This window comes from Ambystoma mexicanum, chromosome 9, assembly GCF_040938575.1.
Source record: "Ambystoma mexicanum isolate Mex_15411 chromosome 9, UKY_AmexF1_1, whole genome shotgun sequence".
In the NCBI taxonomy this organism is placed as follows: domain Eukaryota; kingdom Metazoa; phylum Chordata; class Amphibia; order Caudata; family Ambystomatidae; genus Ambystoma; species Ambystoma mexicanum.
Window position 1 is genome coordinate 573,005,398 of NC_090931.1, and position 23,539 is coordinate 573,028,936.

At 46.3% G+C, this 23,539-nt stretch overlaps 1 protein-coding gene across 2 annotated transcripts in view; it reads right to left on the bottom strand.

Moving 5' to 3' along the window:
• Positions 1–23,539, bottom strand: part of NXN (nucleoredoxin) — a 743,311-nt gene that overhangs the window by 66,748 nt on the left and 653,024 nt on the right. For both annotated transcript variants that reach the window (XM_069615174.1, XM_069615175.1), the window contains exon 7: positions 14,416–14,540. In XM_069615174.1, the coding sequence (XP_069471275.1) occupies positions 14,416–14,540 (125 nt within the window). The remainder of the gene's footprint in view (positions 1–14,415; positions 14,541–23,539) is intronic.

Genomic DNA, 23,539 nt, shown 5'->3' on the forward strand with positions numbered 1-23,539 from the left:
CCCCTACCAAGTGAGAGCCTTCTTAGGTCTTACTGGTTATTATAGGAACTTCACAGAGAACTATGGGTCCATAGCTTCTCCCTTGAACGTGGTCTCCTCACTCACATTTCCTAAAAAGGTCAGGTGGCATGAGGACTGCACCAAGGCATTTGAAGGACTTAAGAAAGCCCGTTATCAATCTCCAGTCTTAAGAGTTCCTGACTACAGCCACACCTTCATTGTGCAAACCGATGCTTCCAATACAGGTATAAGTGCTGTTCTGAGTCAGCTGGATGAGAAAGGTAGGGAGCGCCCCATCTGCTTCATCAGCAGAAAGCTGACGGAACCAGAAACAAGGTAGGCAACCATTGAAAGAGAATGTTTTGCTATTGTGTGGTCACTGAAGAAGTTTAGACCATACTTGTATAGATCTACTTTTGTGATTCAGACTGACCACCAACCCTTGAGATGGTTAATGCAGATGAAGGGGGGAAAATCCTACATTTTTAAGATAGTCAATCAGCCTACAGGGGTTTGATTTTACCATTGAGCACAGGTCAGGGTGTAATCACCAAAATGCTGATGGTCTCTCCAGAATGTTTGACCGACTGGAGGAAGGAGATTCATCCAAGGGTGGATTAAATCCTCTTGTCCCTTAGTCAGGGGGGTGGGGGGGGGGCGTGAAACGAGTGTTAGGGAGAATTCTCTTCACCTTAGAGACCCCCAGCAACTTTGCTGTATTTTGAGGACTTGATTTTTTTTAGCTGGAAAGAGTGTGGGTCTTTTTTCCCCACATGTATTCTGATGTGTTTTTTACTCTTGTGTTGTTTGACTATGGAGTTTTAAGATAACTCCATATGCATCTTTTCATGTGTGTTACACAGCACCCTCAGTGCAGTGACAGAGGGATGTCTTTTTTAGACTTCCAAAAGGTTTAAATACCTTCTCTGTAATAAACTATATTTCCCAGAGAATGTAAGGTTAGAATTGACTTCACTAGTCTTTTTAAATTCCTAGACCCAGCACACACTATCTTCCTATAGAGTGCTGGAGGGGTTACCTAGTATCCCCTGTGTGTTGACCCTCATGTAGCAGTGAAATGCTACCTCTTTCCTATCGAAAAGGCTGGTGGCAGTGGTTTTACCACGAACTACCATGGTTTTTCCTGACCGTGAACACCGGTAGCTAAAAATCACGGGAGCCATGTTTCTCAAGATGGCACCTTAAAACCCTTTGTTTAAACAGGTTGCGGTCTTCTTTTTTCGCCGTTTCTTTTTGTAAAGGTCCTTCTAGAGTGTCTCTGTGCGCCAAACCAGGTTTGGTCCCTTTGTTTGTACACCTTTGGCGGGCCTCAGTGTCTGGGGTGGACAGGAAGTGAAGGAGGTGCCCAAAACTCCCTGTGCTTAGTCTCCTAGGAGACTAAAATGCACTCTGGCATGATTGGCTGGCTGACTGCCCGGCAAGGACAGCCACCCTGCTGGGTGAGTGACAGCTAGGCTAGAATGAAAGGGAGAAAACTGTTAAAAAGGTGAGTCTCTTGGACTGGAAAGGAGAGTCGACCAGTGGAACGAAAGAACCAAAGAAGAGCTGGAAGAGGACGACTGCTGCAACTCCTGGACCGTTGGTTTGCGCGGTGAAGCCCTGCTGCAGGGGTCAGAATCGCCAAGTTAATCTCGACAGAGAAGCACCTTCAAGGAGGACTTCTTCCTTTGAGTTGGCCACCTGGATACCATTCTCGGAGCTGGTTATGTTTAGCCAGGGGCGGAAGGACACCAGCTTGTGTGCTTGACGACAGCTACTCGAACCGAAGATCTTCCATTTTACCAGCTTGTTTGACCCGCCCCCGTGCAGTGCAGGAGCCCCCTGACATCCTCCCTCTTATCCCCATGACTGAGGCTGAGGAACAGTGAGATCTGCAGGAACTGCCAGGAACCAACGTCTTCAGCTGCATCTTTTTCTTCATATTAAAAGGTACTGTGCCAACCCGATTGAGAGAACTTACCTCTCGCTGTGAAAGTTCGTGAAACTTTCCCAACTTGCAGGCCTAATCAGCTTGTGACCCCAACATATGATTCTTTTTCGTGCAAACTACTTCTGAGAACTTTGCAAAGACTTTACCGTTTACTACAATAACTGCTCTTTCCTATCCAAGACACACTAGCCCATTGACTTATTGAAATGAATCGAGTCCTCTAGTGAACTAAAACTATTTGCACTGCCTAAGGAAGTATTTGTGATCTATTTTATTAACTTGTGTTTTTTTCCTCCTATTTAAAGTAACAAATGCAGTTTTGCTCCTATTTCAGGGGAGCCTAATTTACTCAGTAACCTATTGGTTTGGAACTGAAGTATATTTATGCATGATATTAAGTTGCCTCCTTCTAGTGAATGTTTTCTAAATGACTGTGTAATAAATTAATACGTGTTTTACCAAGAAATCTTGAGTGTAAGTGTCTACTTGAACCACTGTGATTGTAAAACCTCTGTGTAACATCCTTGTACTGCTCACATTCCCTCTTGAGATAAGCCTGGCTGCTCAGCTCGCTACAAAAACTGTAGTACTGACTTATACCAAAGGTTGGTTTTGCTTACACCTGTAGTCCTAATTGTATGTGGTGGTCCCAGAGGGTACTGCATTCAATTCTGCCTAACAGTTTTAGGTCAAAGGAGATTACAAGATTTGCAGTTTTTATTTTGGTCTGATCACGTGGGAGACAGTGGTTACACACCCTGTGTGTGTCTAACCAGGGGCACTTCCTATTGCAGGCCGGGCAAAACTTAAAAAAGGTGCATTTGCCACGATTAGTGGAAATGGCAGCCTGGTGAAGAGAAGGAAATGAGGGAAAGGGATTAGGCATTCTCTAAAAGGTGAAGAAATTATGGCCTCCGCCCCACTCTCCCTTACTCTGATGGGCTGAGGCCCATTGAGGCCTGTATAGGCCGCGGTCAGTGTCCGTCGAGGCGAATGTTCGGTTGTCGTCGACTATGGCTCCGTCCGTCGAACTCCGCTGCAGAAGATCGTGTGGTGGGCGATGGGCGTTTAGCAAAATAATAGTAAGAAAGTCTTTGAGAAGCTTTTTCTAATCAAAGGCATCAGCCTGAACAACTCCGCCAACTAGCGTCCGAATACGATGGCAGAAACAAATTATCTGTGGGACCTCAATGAGTGAAGGGCCATGGGTGCAATAGACGTCACACTAGGGATATAATCACTGACATGCCCAGTCTACTGACATTCCTTTTTGAGTTTTAAAAACAAATCATGTAATACTCTTCAACGACCACTAGATGTTCGCCTATGCATAGCGTGTGATCTAGCAGATCCACAAGCCACAGAAATATATATCATGCTTTGCCTTTCACAAATCCCCTTTTTCCTCGAGAACCACATGCTCCAGCCCAATGTCCTCCAACAATTTAAGAATGGCCACAAAAGTGAAAACTGCCTGGTAGTTCTCAGCATATTTAATGAAAGGCCTGCAGACAGATACCTTTTTGGCATATCTCCCTTCACGTAGGGCAGTGATTTACCAAGATATCCCATATTTTCACCCACCACTTCTGAAGTATCGGGCCTCAGGGATTCTTCCAATTGCGGGCAATGGTCAACTTAGCCGCCACCAGCAGGTGCCCTATTAACGTTATTGTGGATCCTGATAAAGTGAGCACACCCCGTCTTGTGTCCCCAATAACAGTCACCCGTGGCTCCAGTGGCCACAACAACCCAGTGATCCCACCGCTGGATCGACATTTCCAATGAGTTCAGTTGCCTGGTTGCTCCCAGTCTAGTGGAAGGGAAGCCTAATGCTGCATTTGAGCATAGCGCAAGCACTCCGTTTCATTTACTGAAAATACCTCCTTGCACTCATCCGAAGTTAGCGGGTACCCATCCCTATATAGCTGCTGCAACCTCTCCAGCCCCCCATTAGTCCAAGCCACAAACCTCCACCTTTGCACACCTAGGCTGGAAACCTGGGTTATTCCACATAGGTGTAAGTGGCCCTACTCCTTGTGTTACATCCCACCTCCGAAGCACATTACCCAGATAGAGTATAATGTGTTTCTAGTAGCGGTTAGCGGTGATGGCCCTGCTACCCCTCCAGGCTTGCGTCTATCCAAGTAGGGAAGTTGAGCTGACCCCATTGCCGAATAGGACTGCTCTATCCTCTTCCATTTGGGAGTCGAGGTATTGGTGTTCCAGGTCACCACATGCAAGACCTGTGCTGCTAGGTTTTAACTAAATATATCGGGAACCCCCAGACCCCAAACCTCAGCAGCCTCAGAAATACCTTCTTAGACATCCATGGCCATTTATTTCCCCAGATTAAGTTGCGAATCTTTCCCAGTGGTGCTCACAGCTCAGAATCTGGAATCGTAAAAGGCAAGGCCAAGCAATGATAGAGCAGCCTGGGAAGAAAGTTAATATTCACCGCAGTGATCCTGCCAAACCAGGAAATGTCTTGCTCCCCTCCCCCATCTAACCAAATCCTCTGATAGTTCCCTCAATGAGGGGAGAGGGGGAAATTCTGCTGAAAGACCTCCGTCTCCCCGAGGGGGATCTGCACTCCCAAGTACAGGATGGCAACCCGGTTCCATTTTATCTGAAAAAGAGCTTCCAGAGAACCCCGGTCTGCCAGTCGCACCGAGACATCCATCCCATGCAATTTATTATAATTAAATGTAAAGCCTGAGGCCTCCCGAAAGGTCACAAACTCCTGCAGAAGAACCTCCAGGGAGGCACACAGGTTCTGTAGAGTCAGGCAGGATATCATCAGCATATAATGAAAGGTTATATTCTGTCCCCCCAAACTACAGTCACATTCTTTCAAAAACAACATGCCAGTGATTCCATTGCTAACGCGAACACCAGCGGGGACAGGGAGCATACCTATCTGGTTCCTATGGTTATGGTTAGGTTGAGAGAGTGGTGGCGATTAACTCTAGGGGAGGTTAATTGTTCCTGATAGTTGAGCAGGACAAGCATGATAAAATTGGGGCTAAAGCCAAACGCTTCCAGGGTACACTGAATGTACCCCCAATTCCACCCTGTCAACGCCTCCCCAACCGCTTATGAAGGAGTCTGTGGTGATGCACTCTTTGATGGCAATCTCTCTGAAGGGGGACCACTGAGAAAGGGTCTGTTGATCAGGCCATCAATGAAGATCCTGCTCCAAAGAGGATGCCACCAGAATGTGCTGTGATCATCAGTGGCTTGATTCCATGTGCTGGATAGATGTAGCGTTAGTCTCAGCCTCAACCTGGCATGCAGAATATAGAACACATGCCGCCATTAGGCCCAGAGGCCTCTGGTACCAACAAGCTGTCCATACCTTTTTTTGTTCTGAATAGAGTCACTGTCAGATTTATGTTTAAAATGTGCTCTGTCAATGGAAATATCTTGGTCGCCTGGGGCTCCATATAAACCTAAATGTCAGTCTCGGATAAGGGTAAAGGAAGACTTATCAAAAATCTCTAGCTGAATAGGATACTCAATAGTATGCGTGAAGCTGCAAGGACCTCTTGGGCTGAAACTCCCCTCACTAGCTCATCCATCTAGGGATATACATGAACTGCTCTGAGACAGAGCACTAGCCACCACATTCATAAGCTTGATAAATATTCCTGGGGTGGCATTCAGTGCAAAGGATAAGGCCCTATACTGATAGTGGCGTCTAATGACTGAAAACCTGGAGGAATTTCCAGTAGGGCTCCCTGATCGGCACGCAGAGATAGGCATCTTTGAGGTCCACCACACAAAACCAGTCATCCAGCTGAACAGACCCAAGCATTTGGGCAAGAGTAATCATCTTGAACCTCTCGTTGCAGAGATAAAGAGTAATGTTGGAGAGGTCCAGAATTGCCCGCAGGTATTGCCTGGTTCTTTCTTGGGTATCAAGAAAATTGACAAAATAAAAATCTTTGACCCCTCTGGCTAAGAGGAACCGGTTCTATAGCCTGCATATGGAGCCGTTTGTTAACCTCCTGTGACAGGGGAGTCGAGTCCAGATGAATCAGCGGAGGTGAAGTCAGAGGGAGGGAATGCTGAAACCGTAGCCCCTGGATACTTCAGATAGGACCCAGGGATCCAGTGCAATGGATCCCAGTTGTTCAGGTGGAGGGAGAGTTGTTAGGGAGAATTCTCATTCTATGGCTAATTTTCCACACCTAGTGAGCCCCCCCAGCAGCTTTGCTGGATTTCTGGAGTTTATTTTTTCCACTCTTACATGTGCTTTGCCATGTGTATTTCTACTGTTTGTGTGATCTTGTGCTCTGCAGCACACCACTCCATGAGCCCCCCTTTTTGTGTGGTTACACAGAACCTTCAATGCAGTGACACAGGGTTGTCTTTGAGACTTCCCACTGACCCCATTTTTTCTGGGGCCGACTACTGTCCCCCAGAAACAGGTAAAGTGTCATTTATTTTATGTAGTCATTTAAAACTACAGACCCAGTACACCCAATCTTACACGGAGTACTGTAAAGGGTTAATTCCTATCCCTTTTTGTCTGTGCCTCTCGGAGCTATGTTTTGCTCTTTTAACATTTAGACTTGGCTGGTGGCAGTGGTATCCACCCTAACCTTTCTACCGCGATTATACTATATAAACGTGGTATTGTTCCAGACTATTATATTAGCCTCGAACATAAACCCGCTTGACCAAATACTCTTTCTTTTGGCTCCGGTCGGGCTTATTCGCCATTTCTTTTTGTTAAAGTCCTTCTTGTGTTTTACTTTGCGCGGCAAACCAGGTTTGCCTTCTTTGTTCACCATCTTTTGGCGAGCTTCTGCAAAGAAGCCCTACTCTTGGCGCCTGGGTGTCTAGGTGGGCTGTATGTGAGTGAGGGGTGTAGTCACCCCCTGCACAGGGTATCCTAGGAAACCCAAGTCGCACTTTGCCATGATTGGCTGAGGTGGTTGTCCAGGCCAGACAACCCCCTGTTGCATGATTGACAGCCAGGCTGTGTGAATGGGGGATTTTCGCATAAAAGGCAGGACTCTTGGGCTGGAAGTCCGAGTTGCCACTGGAACTACAAGGAACCGAAGAGAAGCGGAGAAGAAGACGGCTGCTGCAATTACCGAGTCTCAGTGAAGCCCTGCTGCAGTCCTGAACTATCTACCCTTCAACAACCAGAGAAGATCCAGTCCGGAGTCTTCTTCCCTTGAGCCTGGTGGGGTCAAACAGCCAGAGGATCCTCTTCGTGGTTGAAATCGCTGCACACTGCTGTATTGGTCCGGATAGCCATCTGTAGAGCCTCTTATGTTTTAAAGAAGCACACCTTTTATTCATTGTTGTTGCTGCTGGCTTCATCCCTCGGTAGTGCAGCTCACTCCAGACGTCGTCCTTGTCCCGAGGACTGAAGCTCCAGGAACTGTGAGACTGCGGGAAACTCCCAGGAACAACTGCCGTGGCACCAGCTTCTTCAAAGAATAAGGTACTGTGTCCTGCTTCGAGGAACTAGGGTGAACCCTTTTCTCCTCATCCAGGGCTTGCCCTTGTCTTCCTTCCCTCTTATAATTTTTGCTTCCTCTGTTGACAATATCCAAGTACTCCTGGCAACGTTGAATCTTGGACTGTCTGACTGTGTGATCCTCGACAACAGGAACCCGGTTCCACTTGACATTGGCGCAGGCCTATTGACTTATCTTCCTGTCAGCAAGTGTTCTCGGATTCTGTCTGCCTTGACAAAAGTATTGCCTATGATTTTTGCCCCAACTCTCTTGTTAACTCAGGTGCCAAGTGTGTTTTTACCCCGGTAACATTCCTTTCCGCAGATACGCGTATCTTTAGTAAGACCGAACTGTCATTACTCTCAAAAAGTGATCGCATATGTATTCCCGGTAATGTCTTGTTTCACAACACTGGTCCGTCAAATCATAAGGTACTTACCTTGAGTAGGTCTGCACAAAGAGAATTGGTTGTGTGTAGTGTATTTTATGTGTGGTTTTAATTTAATAGAAATGAAGTGTTTTACAAACAGATGGTTCAGAAATAAACAAACTTACTTTTCAACCAAAAACCTTGAGTCAGTGTTTGCTTGAGTCATAGTAATTGTGGTCCTGTGTGTAGTTTCTACTATTAATAATTTGCTCTTGAGATAAGTCTGGCTGCTCCGCTACTGCTACCACTTTAACAGTGTAGTACAGGCTTGTACCAAAGGTGAACTTGTATTACCACTTGTAGTCTTAATTGTGTGTAGTGGTCCCTAAGGGCACTGCACAGGATTCTGCCTAACAAGAGTCTGCAGCTGGCTGGACTAGGTGGACCTGCAGTTCTATGCCAATGCTTTTTGCCTCTCTAGTGGAGGATTAAGTACAGCTGGAGAAGTAATACTTTGAGGTGGTTCATGCTTACTTCCTTCTATTTGCACTCTGTTAACCATCAGGGTTTCTAGCCTTTCTTTCTTGGTAGCTTGATGAAATGGCAGCTGGCCTGTGTTTGTAAGGACTGTAAGCGATTTAGCAGTTTGCGTGGACGTCTTGCAGCAATCGAGCGCCTTATCAGTGGAGAAGTGAAAATTGCCTGTCAAATGAAAGATCTACAATGTGACCTTGGACCTTGTGTAAAATTTCATGGAATGCACCCATGCCACTCTGCACTTGTCTGTGTCTGCTCTGAGCGCCAACTTCCGACTGGCTGTCAGTATGATGCACCAATGCTTCCAGGAGATTCTAAGCAATGGTCTTTGCCTCTGCCGGTCCAGGTTTGAATGCTTGTTTCTATTTTTTGGGTTAAGGTGGGGTGAGGGTGATGCCCAACTCTCTCCACAGCCATTTTGTTCCTGGCTGCAAGTAGGGCATCTGCACTGGCCTGGCAGAAGTGCAGTGCAGCACTGCCATACACTTTGCGGCTGTACAGCTCCAAAATTTGATCCTCCTGTTTGAGTACAGCGGTAGAAGTGGATGTGGTTCCTGATCCAGAGGGTTTGGAGAACAGGCATGCTGAGGACTCCACTGCTGAATGAGACTGTTGGTGAAAGGTCAGGCAAAGCTTCTTCAAAGGTAGGGGCCAGTATCTGGCATCTAGCTTATTTTTAGGTTGCAGTGAGTGGGGGTTTGCCCATAACTTCAACTACAGCGTCCTTTTATATAGGAAAGCTGGATCTGTTGGAGGAGCATCGGGCCAATACCTCAGAGAGGATGCCAGACCCATGTTGGGGTTCCTCTGGCATAGGCATGCCAAGGAAATCTGACCAACTGAACATGAAACACTCTGGTGGAATGTGGGATATCCTCCTCTGTGTCACTGGCAGAGTCCGGTCTGTGCCCTAGCTGACAGTATCCTTTGGCAAGGACAGGCCTTGTGTCTCCCCCTCACTTGTTTGGGGTGCTGGAGGGGAAATGTCCAGAGTTGTCTGCGTAATGTGCATTGCGGGTGGTGGCACAGACTCCGGTACTATTGGAGGCTGAGGATACTTTGGCTGCGCCAGTTGTGGCGCTGCCAAGGCTGGCAGAAGGGGGTGTCTGTGGTGCCTGTGGCGCTGTCGGAATAGCAGGTGTCGGAGATTAGGGCATAAGCTCATTATTAAGACATTTAAAATAATTTGCCAATGCTCAGGACATCATCAAGGTCCGGAATTCATAGAAGAACCTGTCTGTGTGCACCTGCGAATATCCTGCAGCAAAAGGAACCACTGTTGGGGTCCACATTGCAATCACCACGGGGGTGCTGATGGAGAAGGCTGCTGTATAGCTGGGGAAGCAGGTACCCAGAATTATTGACAGAGTTGATCAATTCCATGAAGACGATGGAGCAGAGTAACAGGATGGATATGTCATGCTCCATTGGGATGCATTCCAGTTGAGTCGTGCAATGAAAGCGTCACGTGGGAACGTGGAGGCAAGGAGATCAACAATTCATGACCTCTGGACGTGGAACCCATCGCTCCTCAAGAGGTACATGAATCCCACTGATGCGTGTCCCCAAACAACTCGGGTGTCAGAGGAAGAAAATGTCCCGTCACAGGAGGCGCAAGATATAACCCACTGTTCATCACCGGCATGCGCAGTGGTAGGACAGTGAAGGGGTGTAACAGTGAATTCATTCAAAAATATGGGAAATCAGCGACAGGAAAAACATTATTGGTCACAGCAGGTGCAAAGGTGTTCTGTTCTGTCCAGCGGTTATAAGTATTGATGGGTGAGGCCGACGGGCAGAGTCAGCATGGGCGGGCATGCCCTTGCCGGCTCTAAAAATGTAAAGGGAAAATGTTCTTCTACAGTGCGAAAAAGGCTCTGTTCCTTTGGGACGGACTATCAGTATGGCGGAAAGAGAACAAGACATAGGTGCAAAGCATGCAGCGGTTAGTGACAGCATTCAGTGCGGGTGTGCACAGAGGGCAACTCTCACACTTGTCTAGCTAAAGTAATAGCGACTCGAAACCAAAAATCCATATATATCGCTCTGCCCTCACCTCTTTCTCTCTCCTCTTCCTGTCTGGACACTCCCATTTAGCATTTAATTTCAAAATGACAGTGTGCTTTTGAACCGTCCCAATGAAGGTAACCACCACAGGACATTCAGTCTTGTGTATCACCAATTAGAATTGTGACACCTGGGATGCATCTGGTGGAGTCATCACTGATACCCCTTGCGGTTGGCACCACATGAATGGCCTCGGGACGGCAGCCGCCACCTGATCCTGACTTTGGGGGTGGTAAAATGATGGAGGATCATGCAGAAGGGGACAATGGCTGGGGTTGGGGTGGTCACGGCAGATGACCCCATTGGAAGAGACGTAGTATGTTCCCTTTTTTTCTGAACAATGTTCAATGACAAGATTCTGATGGCATGTTATTCTAATCAGAATTCTGTTCATCCCTCAACTACACATATAACATCATCTGTTCCAGATGCTTCTCTAGGAGAAACTCCTGACCAACATTTTAGTAATCCCATGATTTTTACAGACTTCAACTACCATAAGGTCTCAAGTACTGAGATGAGGAAGAAGGAGTTAAGGCAAGGTGAAAGTAACTAATGAATATGCTAAATAGTTTTTGGAAGGCATGAGTACGCGGGATATTTAAAAAATGATGGCTGCATTCAAGGCAGAGAGAGAGAGCCAGAACAAGTGGTAGCAGAGTCTAAGGGAGAGTCAGAGAACGTGGTAGCAGAGTCAGAGAAGGAAGCAGAAAGACAGACTGTGCAGAGGAGATTGCAAGCACATCCAGGTTGCATCCCGCAACCACGAGAACTACATACCGGCTTGGCACAAAAAAAGGATGGGAAACGCAGCAGGCACCTGTGAAGGACTGTTAGAGCTCCGGCAGCAGCAGGCGAACAAACGTGGGACGGCAGAAGACGCTGTAAAAAGTTCTGCAGTGCGAAGGAAGCCTTCACAGAGAAGACGTTTCCTTGCGAAGACATGCCACGGGTCGAAGACGCTACGAACAACCGGTGAGTCTACCCAAAGATATAGGGGAACCCAGGGTGTACTGACAGACATTTAAACAAATAAATGAAACAAGTGTAAGCACAAAAGCAAGATAGTCCTCATATATGAATGTCAATGTGAGGAATATTGGAGTAAGAGGTCAATGTGGCGACGTTGGAACAAGCAATGCCTTGAGCCAACAACTTAGTACACAGTGACGTGATACAACTGTTTTATGTTAAAGGAGAAGTGCTGGTGAAAGGGATTCATCAGGCAGTGAACATTTGGGGAGGAGAAATGCCTGGCAGAGGAGTATACTAGGGGATCTGCAAAACCCCATAAAAGAATTCCTGGGCAGGGAGTATACCAGGTAATATAACTGAACATTTAAGGTTATAAGACATTGTGGAAAGATATCTGGCAGGATAGTATACCAGGGGATCTGAAGAGTCCATGAAGGGATTTCTGGCAGGAGAGTACACCACAGACCCCTTTAAGCTGTAGCATGGAATTTCTTAATTGAATAAGATCTCTTTCTGGGAATCCAGTTTCAACAAAGCCGAGGAAGAACTGAAAGTTAAGGAACATGAGTTTTCTATAAGAACCTTTTTGAACTGAAAATAAAGATCCTTAAGTAACGGTTGTTTGAAAGACGCTTTGCCATTGTCAAGTGACTGCTGTGTGAAAGGGATACTTTTGCTATCTTTGAGAAACTGTCATTTGGAAAGATACATTTTGTCATCCTACCTGGAATATCCAGGGGAAGGGAACCACCCTATGGATCTAAGGGTTTTCCTTCGAAAATACTATTTTTCGGTTGGGTTTATCTACTTGCTTTGATTGACCTTTGCCAAATAGAAGCCAGAGACATTTTCCTTGCAACCTTAGTTGTTCTATTCCAATGTTAGGGTCAGATTAGAATGTTTTGGACAAAAGGACAGTTTTTAAGTTTGAGGACTTGACGTAGACTGATATTTAGTTTTAGTTTCCTTTGTAGGGCGACTCTACGATAAAGACAGTCCTTTAGCCAACATTTTTGTTTTAATCAATATGTCTGGTAATGAAAATATTAGAACTTTCTGTCCGCCTCTCATTTCTAACCTCTCATACACCTCATTCAAGAGACCATAATATATGCTGTGAGGTCAGGCTCGGCAGACATATCCAATCCATTGCCTTTCTAAAAGTCACAAGGACAATCATTCACTTTAGAATGAGTAGGTTATACCCAAGGCGCATCAGCATCCCCGTATCCACATGCAGCATCCTCCAAGGGGACGAGTCTAATTTTCCTCTTCCTCATCGGCCCAGATGCAATTGAAAGGATGTTTGCTATCTTGACACTCATTGCTATGGGAACGGCCATTGGTGCCTTGTGTCTGGCTTAGAAGCCAATTTTGGCCCTCATATTGGATCCAATCTCAGAGCCAGGATGTCTTCTAAAAGAGCTTCTCCTCTGGTGTGCAGAGTGCGTCACCGTGAGGTACCTGTGCCCCCAAAGAACAATCCTGAAAAAGCTCTGTGTTGAGGACTTGATCCCTCTGCGCTGTCAAGCGAAGTAGAAGAGAGAGAGAGAACGTAAACAGAAGCCCTTCTGGATTTCTGCTAGAAGGTGGCTAGCAAGGACCATCTGAAAGCCTCCAGGTCAGTTGGGAGGATGTCTTAAAAGGAAAGGTTAGCCTGCACAATCTTTTCTAAAACCAGAAATGTTGTCCTCTAAACCACGGTGCAGAAAGTGGGTACAGTGCGGCTGCCTCTGTGTCCAATGAGAAGCGGTATCTGTTAGAAGACAACTTGCTTCTATAACCTATATCTGTTGTGCTACTGCATCTTTGTTTCCGTATTTGGCAAGCTTCATGTCACCCCAGCAGCAGCCCTGGATAACACATGCCAGAAGTTTAAGGACTTAACTACAAGGCAGTCTTGTGATTCACTGCAAGGCACTAAATACAGAGCTAGCCGGGATCTACACTATTTGAATAGATAAGGAATCAGTGTTTGGAAGACAACTTTTAGAACTCAGTTGTAAACATTAACATTACCTTAATTTCTAAGGCACCTCAGGCTGCATTCTGAATTTTGCAGCCCACTTTGAAGCTTTTCTGCCTCTTGGTTCTGAATGCACTTTGAATTGAAACCCAAGCGAGTATCTCTACTGAAGGCATAAACTTAATGTCCTAAAAGGAATCTCACATTGCTGCTTTTTCCCAGTTTTAAAAATGCCACTATATCACTAGACTGTGTGGAACAAAGTAATTATTATTAAAAAGTTACTCATCCCATCATTAATTTCACAGTGAAGTTCTTCAAATTCATTAGGGACGTTCCTTTGAAAAAACGTTACTGTCCAACTGTGAAAATCATGGTTGATAACCAATAATAAGCAAAAACAAAACTCAATTGTAGATCAACAGAAGGATTAATGAATGATGAAAACTGAAAGGCAGCGAGTGCCGGTTTGTAAAAGAACAAAATATAACCAAGAATAAGAAAAACCTAACGATAAGCCAACGTAGCGTGGAAACTCAACTGATTTATACGAGAAACATGTACCCTATTCAAAAACCTTGTCCAGAGGGGAGTAAGTACCCAGACTACCACAACAGTGAAGAAAACATGACACCACTAAAAAGGACTAGATTCGAACAGAGCAAATTAAGCTCCTAATAGAAGCTTTTTGCTCAAAGTGCCGCTTCCGTAGCATTCTATGCCAGAACATCTGGTTCTTAAAACCACACGATTATAACTAATAACATTTTAAAAGTGTTCCAAGTTCTCCACAGTGGAGATAACGGTAACAAGCATGTGCCGTCATAAAAAATAAACAATCGAAATGCTGGAAATTAGCACTGGCACAATAGTATGCATATTTAAGTCTAAATAGGAATGACCCACATGTGAGCACTGGCAATCTAAAACCTTGCAGACAAGGGAAAATCAAAAATGAAACTGCAGAAAAATAGGAATATACAAACAAGCATTAAGAGTCCACAAACATCATTTTACTTTTATTACGTTAGCTACAATGTAATAAAACAAAACCAATTAACATTATGCTCACCTCGCCTGCAATAAAGAACAGTAGTGGTGCCTCCTCCTCTTTGGCTTTGTACTTTGCAATGATTTTTTCAGCTATTGGTCGGATAAGTTCCTTAGCAGCCTCGGATTCACCATCATCCTCGGAATCTTAGAGGCACCATGGAAAAAGCACAAAGATTAAAAAGGTTTCACTCTGAAAATGTTGCACAGTTGTGCCATTGTAACATGTTAATGGTATACATTATAGTTCGTTTCATTTAATTATTCATTAACTGCTCTTTTGAAACTTCCATAGATTGACTCCACTTTCTGATGCGTTCACTGGAAATAAACAGACAAATGTACTTCTTTAGTAGTTTAGATTGCACTATGAATCCATACAGCCAATGCTATGCCTCGGGCAAAATAACCAATGGCCACGGGCAAAGGCCTTGTCACCAGTGCACCCTATCTGCATGGTATTGTGCATCATTAAGAACATAAAATGAGCAAAGGCCTTGTCACCAGTGCACCCTATCTGCATGATATTGTGCATCATTAAGAACATAAAATGAGCAGGTTTTGATACCTTTTATTGGACTAACAGAAAATACCACACAAAGATGGAACAAGGCATTAGGTTTCGAAGTCCCACAGACTTCGTCAGATGGGGCAGAGTGAAACGATTGGTAAAAGAAAAACCCACAGGACAATGCATTCTCAAAGCAAAGGGAAAAAATAGCATTTTAAACCTCATTGGTTGAATGAACAATAGGCAAGGAATGCAGGTCTATACTTGCTCTCTTAGCTAAATGACCATAAAAGCTCCTGCAAGCAGGGAACATACAACAGTTTGTAAACTGCTCTACTCCAAACGAACCAGACTGAGGAAACCTGTAACAAGGCTGAGAGAGCAAATAAATGGCCCAGCACCGCAAAGGGAAATGTGAGTTAAAAAAAGATCAAAAGACAATGAATGGTCCATTTATGTATTTATTGGATATTTGTAAGGCGCCTTTACAACAAATGGTGTTTCAAGGCGCCACAAGACAAAAAAGGGTAGAGGTGGGGACAAGGGAGAAAGATAACAATAACGGTCCTACTAGGTCTTGTGACATTCGGATTGTGCAAGTGCGGTAACATGATGTGCGAAGGAAGGGTGGGGTCGGGAGGCCGGTTTGTGTGAAATAGAAGTGCTAGGGTGGGAGGGGGAGTGCAGGGTAAGGAAGAGAGTGCAAGTGAAAAGGACGGGAGGAGGAGGGGTGGGGGGCAAAGGGGTTAGGAGAGTGCTAAGGGGAGGCCAGGTGGGCAAGTGCCAGGGATTGCATGGGTGCAGGGGTTGAAGGTCCACATGCTAAGTGCAAGAAAGGGATGGTGGACTGGGCAGGGAGCAGCTAGGTGTCCTGTAGAATTCAAGAGGGAAACCATGCAGTCAGTCACTTCAGCAGACGGTAGCATTAACAGGGGAGAAGAAAGGAAGAAGAGAAAAGGAGGGTCTTGAAGCGTTTCCGGAACTTAAGGAGATAGGGCTCAAGCCTGAGAGGGCATGAAGACAGTGTGAGGCTCTTGCGGAGGAGAGAGATCTACCTTCCACTCTCTGCTTAAAGAATCGCCGGAGTGGGAGCCAGAAGACCGAAGGGCTCTAGCAGGGAGGTATTTAGGGAGATCGAGTTAGATGTAGCGGGGTCCGAGGCCCCAGAAAGCCTGGTGGATGATGCAGAGGTTCTTGAACTTGGTCCTAGTAGCAACCGGGAGCCACGGGAGAGATTGTAGGGCTGGAGAGATGCGGTCTCTGGGTATGAGGCCAAGGATAAGTCTTGCAGTCCTAGTCTGGTTTAGTTGAAGGGGGAAGGGAGGATAAAGGAAGATTGAGGAAGAAGCTGTTGCAGCAGTCCAGCCAAGAAACAAGAAACTCCATGACCTACAAGGTACTGTTCAGGGACAGGGAAGTTTTGTGTCTCTCTTTGGAAAAGTGATCCTCACACCAAACAGGAACAACATTGCCTCACCACCAATAAACTAACAACCATGACCAACATGGAGGACCCAATGTGAGACCTCACCACCAATCAACTATCAGTCATCAACCTCTCCGGGGATACATTTACACAATTGAACAGTTGTACTCCAACAGCCCGGCCAGGAACTAGACCAAACGCAATCCTGCAGGAAAATTGAAGACCACATATGGCGCATGTCTCTCAAATACTTCAGTGGGCAGAACAATGAACAAAGGGCTGCCCCAGATTATATTGGCAGTAAAGAACACTCAAGCTGGACAATTTGTGGTTATAGCTTAAAACCTACATGGCCTGTTGCAGAAAACGTGTAAAATCAGATATACTCAGCAAACAGGGAACTAAACAGAACCTCATCCCCAAAGAGACAAAGGCAATATTAACACCACAGACAAGAACATTATAATAAAACAAGCCTGAAAAGGTGGTGCGGTTGTAGTCTTGGATACACAGATATACAAAATGGATGCATACAGACAACTACCATGCAGTGCACAAATACCTCTAGGACAAAGCATCAAATGCATGCCAAGCAGCATTGAAGAACACTTAAAACATCACATACAAAACAATTCAACTCCTGTGACTTTTTATTTGCTCACAAAGATGCACAAACCAGGAAATCTGGGCTGCCAATCATCCCTGGAGTAAATACATCAACCAGAGTCATATTTGTATATACTGAATCCAACCCAAGACCTCTGGTGAGATACGAAGACACCTTTGTACATGACAACACACTTCCACTGAAAGATTACATTCCTGCAAAAAAGTGAACACCAAGATGGACACCCCCAACCACAGCGATCGCAGATCCCAAGAGGTCCGTACTCCAACAATTTTAGCTTTAATGGAAGGCACTTCAACAAAAGAGCGGAATCGACATGGGCACAAAAAATGGCACCTCAGTATGCTAACCTATTGATGGCAAACTCTGAACACGAGTTCTTACAACATCAATCCATGAAACAACAAAGCTAGCTGTCTTACATTGATGATGACATCTTGATTGGGACAGAAGGAGAAGAATCTCTTGAACAATTCCTTAAATCACTAAATGGCTTCCACCAGTGTATCAAGTTCTCCATGGAATATTCCAAGAAGAAGGAAAACTTCTTGGATACCATCGCTGTTGGAAGGAATGACCACCTAGAAGAACAAGTTACTTCTTACCTGGTAACGTTCTTTCGATGGGATGTTCCTCCGACGTATTACTTATCTTTGATAATTCGTCTCCAGCTTGCTGGCCTCGGAAACATTTTTCTCAGTAGAGGGCGCTGCGCATCGACGTCCGTCGAGTTGGTGTCCCTCGACAGCCACCGTATCGGCGCCAACGTCACCATGCCCATAAATAGCCACGCGCAGCGTCCGTTGCTCAGTTCCGTTTTGTAGCATAAGATAAGTCATGCATGAATTGGTTATTGACCTTGATGGAGGGTAAGCTGCAACCACAAGGGAAGTATTACTGCGGGGATGGATGGGAGGGGCGATAAGGAATACGTCAGAGGAACATCCCAACCGAAAGAACGTTACCAGGTAAAAAGTAACTTGTTCTTCGAAGGGATTGTGTCCTCCGACGTATTCCTTATCTTTGATAGACTCCCATAGCAGTGGTGTGTAATTGGAGGTGGGAGTAAAAACGCCATGTTTCCCTTTAGGAATGAACAGAATGTAATACGGCTTTGCCAAACCTAGTCTCTTGACTAGAGGAGGAATCCAGGTTGTAAAATCTTGTGAAGGTATGTGTGGATGACCATGTGGCAGCCGCACATATGTCTCGAACCGGAACCCCTCTTTGGGGAGCCGGAGAGGCTGCGATACCCCTGGTTGAATGAGCCCTAAGATTTTGAGGAGGCTCTTTCCCTGCTAGTTTGTAACATTCCAGAATGGCCAAAATAATTAATCTGGAAATGGTCTGTTTTGTTATCGGTAGTCCCAATTTGTGCCCTGAGTAACCTACGAACAGTTGGTCTGCTTGCCTAATCCTAGCAAGTCTGCTGATGTAAAAGCTGAAAGCCCGCCTTGGGCCCAGCCTGTGTAGCCTTTCTTCCTCTTTCCCCGGATGGGAGGAGGATAGAATGAAGGTAAGGTAATTTTCTGAGTGATGTGGAATTCAGAAACCACCTTTGGGAGGAAATTAGGCTTCACCTGTAGGACAACTTTGTCTTTATGAAAAATTGTATGAGGGGTTTACAAGATAGAGCTTGTAATTTACTCACCCTTCTAGCAGATGTTAGTGCCTCTAGTTTTAAGGGTGAGAAATCTTAACGAACAAGAGTGGAGTGGTTCGAAAGGAGTACCCATCAGGAAATTTAAGACAAAATTTAAGTCCCATAAGGGAACTTGAAATGGTCTTGGAGGATAGACATTAGTTAATCCCTTTAGAAATTGTATTACTAAGGGTAATTTGAAATACAATGTCTCCTCTGCAGTGTGCTTGAAGATCGATAGCGCTGCGAGATAGCCCTTGATAGTGCCAACTTGAGGGCCTGAATTTGCCAAATAGAGTAGAAAGGATAACACCGTTGGTATACCACATGAAAAGGGGTCGATATTCTCTTCTCTACACCAGCTACAAAATTTGTTCCAACGGCAGCGGTATACAGACTTTGTTGCTGGCCTTCTGGCTGAAATCAACACCTTCATGACGTCATCAGGGAGGTCCCAATCCTTGTATCTCAACCTTTCAGAAGCCAAGCGTGAAGGTTGAGGCTTCTGATGTCTGGATGGAGAACCTGACCTCCCTTCTGTGAGAGAAGATTCTCCTTGAGTGGAAGGCGAATTGGAGGGCCGATGTACATGTCCAGAAGGTCCGGGTACCACGCTCACCTGGCCCAGTCTGGGGCGATTAGGATCATGGTCCTCCGGACTTTTCTCAACCTCCTGATCATTTGAGGAATGACGGGGACTGGTGGAAACGCATACAGGAGTGGAAACTCCCAGTCAAAACAAACGCGTCCCCTAGAGCTCCTCTCAGGGGAAATTCCCTTTAACAAAACAGATCGCACTCACTGTTGGTACTGGTGGCGAACAGATCCACTTGAGGGGTTCCCCAAAGGGCGAAGATCTCCTGAAGGACTTCCTGAGCTAGTTCCCACTTGTGGGAGACTGTGCCCTGCCTGCTCAGAGCGTCCGCCGTCAAGTTCTTCTCTCTGGCTAGGTGAACTGCCGATGAAGAGATTCCTTCTTGAATTGCCCAAAACCAGAGCTGCATTGCCTCTCTGCACAGTGGCAGTGATCCCACGCCTCCTCTTTTGTTGAGGTAGTGCATGGCCACTGTGTTGTCCGTCATTATCAGGACATTTTTTCCCTGTACTGATGGCAGGAAAGCTTTCAGCGCTAGTCTGATCGCTCTCAGCTCCAACAGGTTGATGTGTAGTCTGGACTCAGATGGAGACCAACGACCGCTGATGGTCAAGTCGTTGGCATGGGCTCCCCACCCCGTGAGTGAGGCATCCGTGACTACTGTTATCTCCGGCCATGGTTGCCAAAACAGTTCTCCTTTCAAAATGTTCTCTCGATAAGCCCACCATTGAAGGTCTCGGGCTACCTTGTCCGGAATCCGAAGGAGATCTGTAATTTTTCCTGAGAACTGCGATCACTGGGTTCTTAGTGCCCACTGGAGAGATCTCATTCTCAGGCGAGCCTCTGGCACAAGGAAGATGCAGGATGCCATGAGGCCTAGCAAACTCAAAAAGTCGAAGGCTGTGAGATGTTGGGCATTTTGAAACTTGGTGACCATCTGCAGAATATCTTGAGCCCTCACCTCTGGTGGCGAGGCTTTTACCAGAGAAGTGTCCAGGATCGCTCTGATGAACTGGAGTCTCTGTGATGGTATCATCTGTGACTTCTTTAAATTGAGGGAGAAGCCCAGTTTGTGAAGGAAGTGGCAGACATAATCTAGCTGGCTCTGAGCTTGTTCCGAAGATACAGCCCTGATCAGCCAATCGTCCAGGTAGGGGTAGACGTGAATCCCTCCCCTCCTTAGACTTGCCGCCACTACCAACATTAACTTGAAGACCCTCAGGGCGGAGGTCAGCCCAAATGGCAGAACTAGAAATTGATAATGAGAGCCGCCAATTGCGAACCTCAGGTATTTCCTGTGTTTGAGATGGATTGGCACATGGAAATAAGCATCCTGGAGGTCCAGAGATACCAGCCAGTTTTGGAGCTGGAGGGCCTGAAGGATCTGAGAGAGCGTTACCATCTTGAACTTGTCCTTCCTGAGGAACTTGTTCAATTCTCGTAAGTCCAAGATAGGTCTCAGTCCTCCGTCTTTCTTCGGTATGAGAAAGTAGGGGGGAGTACCAGCCCTTGTTCCTCTCTGCTGCAGGTACCGGTTCTATGGCACCTTTCTCTAGCAGGTCTACAATTTCCTGCAAGAGGAGCGGATCTGGAACTTTCAGAGCGCTGTTCCCCTGTGTATGACTCTGAGGGATGCGTAGAAAAGGCAGGCAGTAACCTTGGGCAACTGTCTCCAATGCCCAAGCATCTGACGTAATAGCCTGCATTCCGTCAGATGTTGAGTTAACATGCCCCCTACTGTTGTCTTGTGAGGGGAGTCCTCAGAGCGGTTTGGAGACGGCTGATGCAGATGCCGAGGGTAAAGAGGCACCTGCTGCTGCTGCTGCTTTTGTATTTTGAACCCGCCCACTTCGGGTGAATTTTTTCGGACCCCTTTGAACCGGCTGTCCTCTGCCTCTTCCGAATGCAAAATAGAAGCGAAAGGACTTACCTCTTCAATAGGTTCCTGAGGGGCGATATGGTGTCTGACGGATTGCAGCTCCCAGGGATTTTGCTGCTGCCTTTGATGTTTGAAGCTTTTCTAAACGGTCATCCGCCTTCTTACCAAACAAGGAAGAGCCGTCAAAGGGCATATTCAAGAGTCTGCTTTGCACATCTGCTAGCAAAACCAGACTTCCGCAACCAAGCAAATCTCCTGGTTGTTGTACTTGCCGCCATGGCCCTGCTGATGCTGTCAGCAGAATCGATGCCAGTTTGAAGGTATTCGCACATTGCGTCTTTACCATCCTTAATGATGTTTAGAAACGCTTCCCTTTCTTCTCCCTCCGGGAGGCAGTCAGCCGCTGATGAAACACACTCCCAAAGTGTGTGGCTGAACCTTGCGAGCGTACAAGTAGCATTGATGGATTTCAATGCCATGCTACATGCAGAAATGACTTTGTTGGCCATAGAGTCATATCTCTCATCATCCCTGTCCTGTGGAACAGTACGGTAAGCCAATTTACTACCTGATGAAGTTGCTGCCTGCACAACCAGACTCTCCGGAGTTGGGTGTCTGGATAAATATTCAGGGTCAGCAGTAGACACCCTATACTTGGCAGATAATTTTTTGTTAACCGCCGGGATAACCTCAGGGGTTTCCCAGTTTGCCAATATTTTCCTTTGTAATGTTGCATGAAATGGCGCCACAGGATCCTCCTGTGGACCTTTAACCAACATGTCTGTGAGGTCATCTTGCTGAAAAGCAGGTGAGGGTGTAGACCACCCCATAAACTGTATTATCCTTGCCATCAAGGTTCTATAAGGGGTTTCGGCATGTTCCCCTGGGTCTAGTTTGGCAAATTCCACTTCTGAGGAAGTGTCCAACCCACTTGCTTCATGTAAGGATTCTTGGAGGTCCTTAAACCTACTTTCCTCAGAGGTAAATTCCTCTAGTACAGGAGTTGCAGATCCCTACAACTCAAAAGGTCTCTCCTGATCCGAATTCTCCCCTTCTTCATAAATAGATGCTAAGGCTCTGGAATGATCAGATCTTGGAAATGGTATAAATCCCATTTCCAGAGCAGAAGGGGCCAAATTCGTCATAATTGGCTGAGAAAACATCGACGTTGTCGACGCGGACGTTAAAGGCTTTGAAGCCATCGAAAAAGGCGTTGAGAAAGTTGGTAGAGGCCTCGAGGAACTCAAGAGTATCGGAATTCTACTCGAGGTTGTCGACGACATTCTCGTGATCGAGGCTCTGGGTATGGCCACTGGCTGTGGGGTGGCGTGGGTTTGTCCTTTCTCGGCGTCGATGTCGGCGTCGAATTGACTGACCTGTGCATGTAAGAACCCTTCGATAATGACGCAGATCTATGCGTCAAAGCGATTTTCGACGACGGCTTCGAAGACGGTGCCTTGCCTTTACTCGAGGGTTTGTGACGCTCTCGAGTAGCTTCTTTCGCTGGGTGCTGCGACTCGCGGCGTTTTGATTTTTTGGGTCTTTCACCCAGGGTATCACCCACAGCAGTCTTCGAGGGGGTCGAGGCTGCTTTCTCGAAGACGCTAAGCATCTTTTTCCTGAATTCCTCCCACTCAGCCTGAGAGCTAAGTTTTGTGGGGCAGGAGACGCTTTTCGGGGAAACGGAAGACGAGGAAGGGGATCTTCGACGTCTCTTTTTTGAATGCTTAGATCTCGAAGAGTGATGGGAACTGCTTCGAGACCTAGAACGAGAATGTCTTTTGTGATGACGAGGAGACGAATGTCTCGACTCCGCCAAGGAAACTTTCGAAGAAGTTTTAACTGCCTTACCTCTCTCGAGCTTCCTCTTACGCTCCTTCAAGGCTTTCGCCGTCATGGACATGCAGTCCTCGCACTCCGAACAATGGTGCTCGACTCCCAGGCACCACAAACAGATCCTGTGAGGATCCGTCAACAACATTTTCTTTCCACAGTCTCGACATTTTTTGAAGCTGGACCGTGGAGTCGTCGGTTCGGATGAGGAAGCCATTGAGTACGAGTCGGTATTCTCGAGGAATAATGAAGTATATTTGACTGAAGAACTGAGCAACGATATTTCGAGGCACCATAAAGCGTGGAAAAACGTAACTGAGCCACGGACGCTGTGCGTGGCTATTTATGGGCATGGTGACGTCGGCGCCGATACGGTGGCTGTCGAGGGACACCAACTCGACGGACGTCGATGCGCAGCGCCCTCTACTGAGAACATTTTTTCCGAGGCCAGCAAGCTGGAGACGAATTATCAAAGATAAGGAATACGTCGGAGGACACAATCCCTTCGAAACAGCTGTATATAAGAAACACAGACTGGCACACAAATCTGCACATGGCAAGTTTCCATTCAAACCACACAAAACTGTCTCATCTACAGTCTGGCAATCCTGTGCCAACGCATAAGCTCCAAA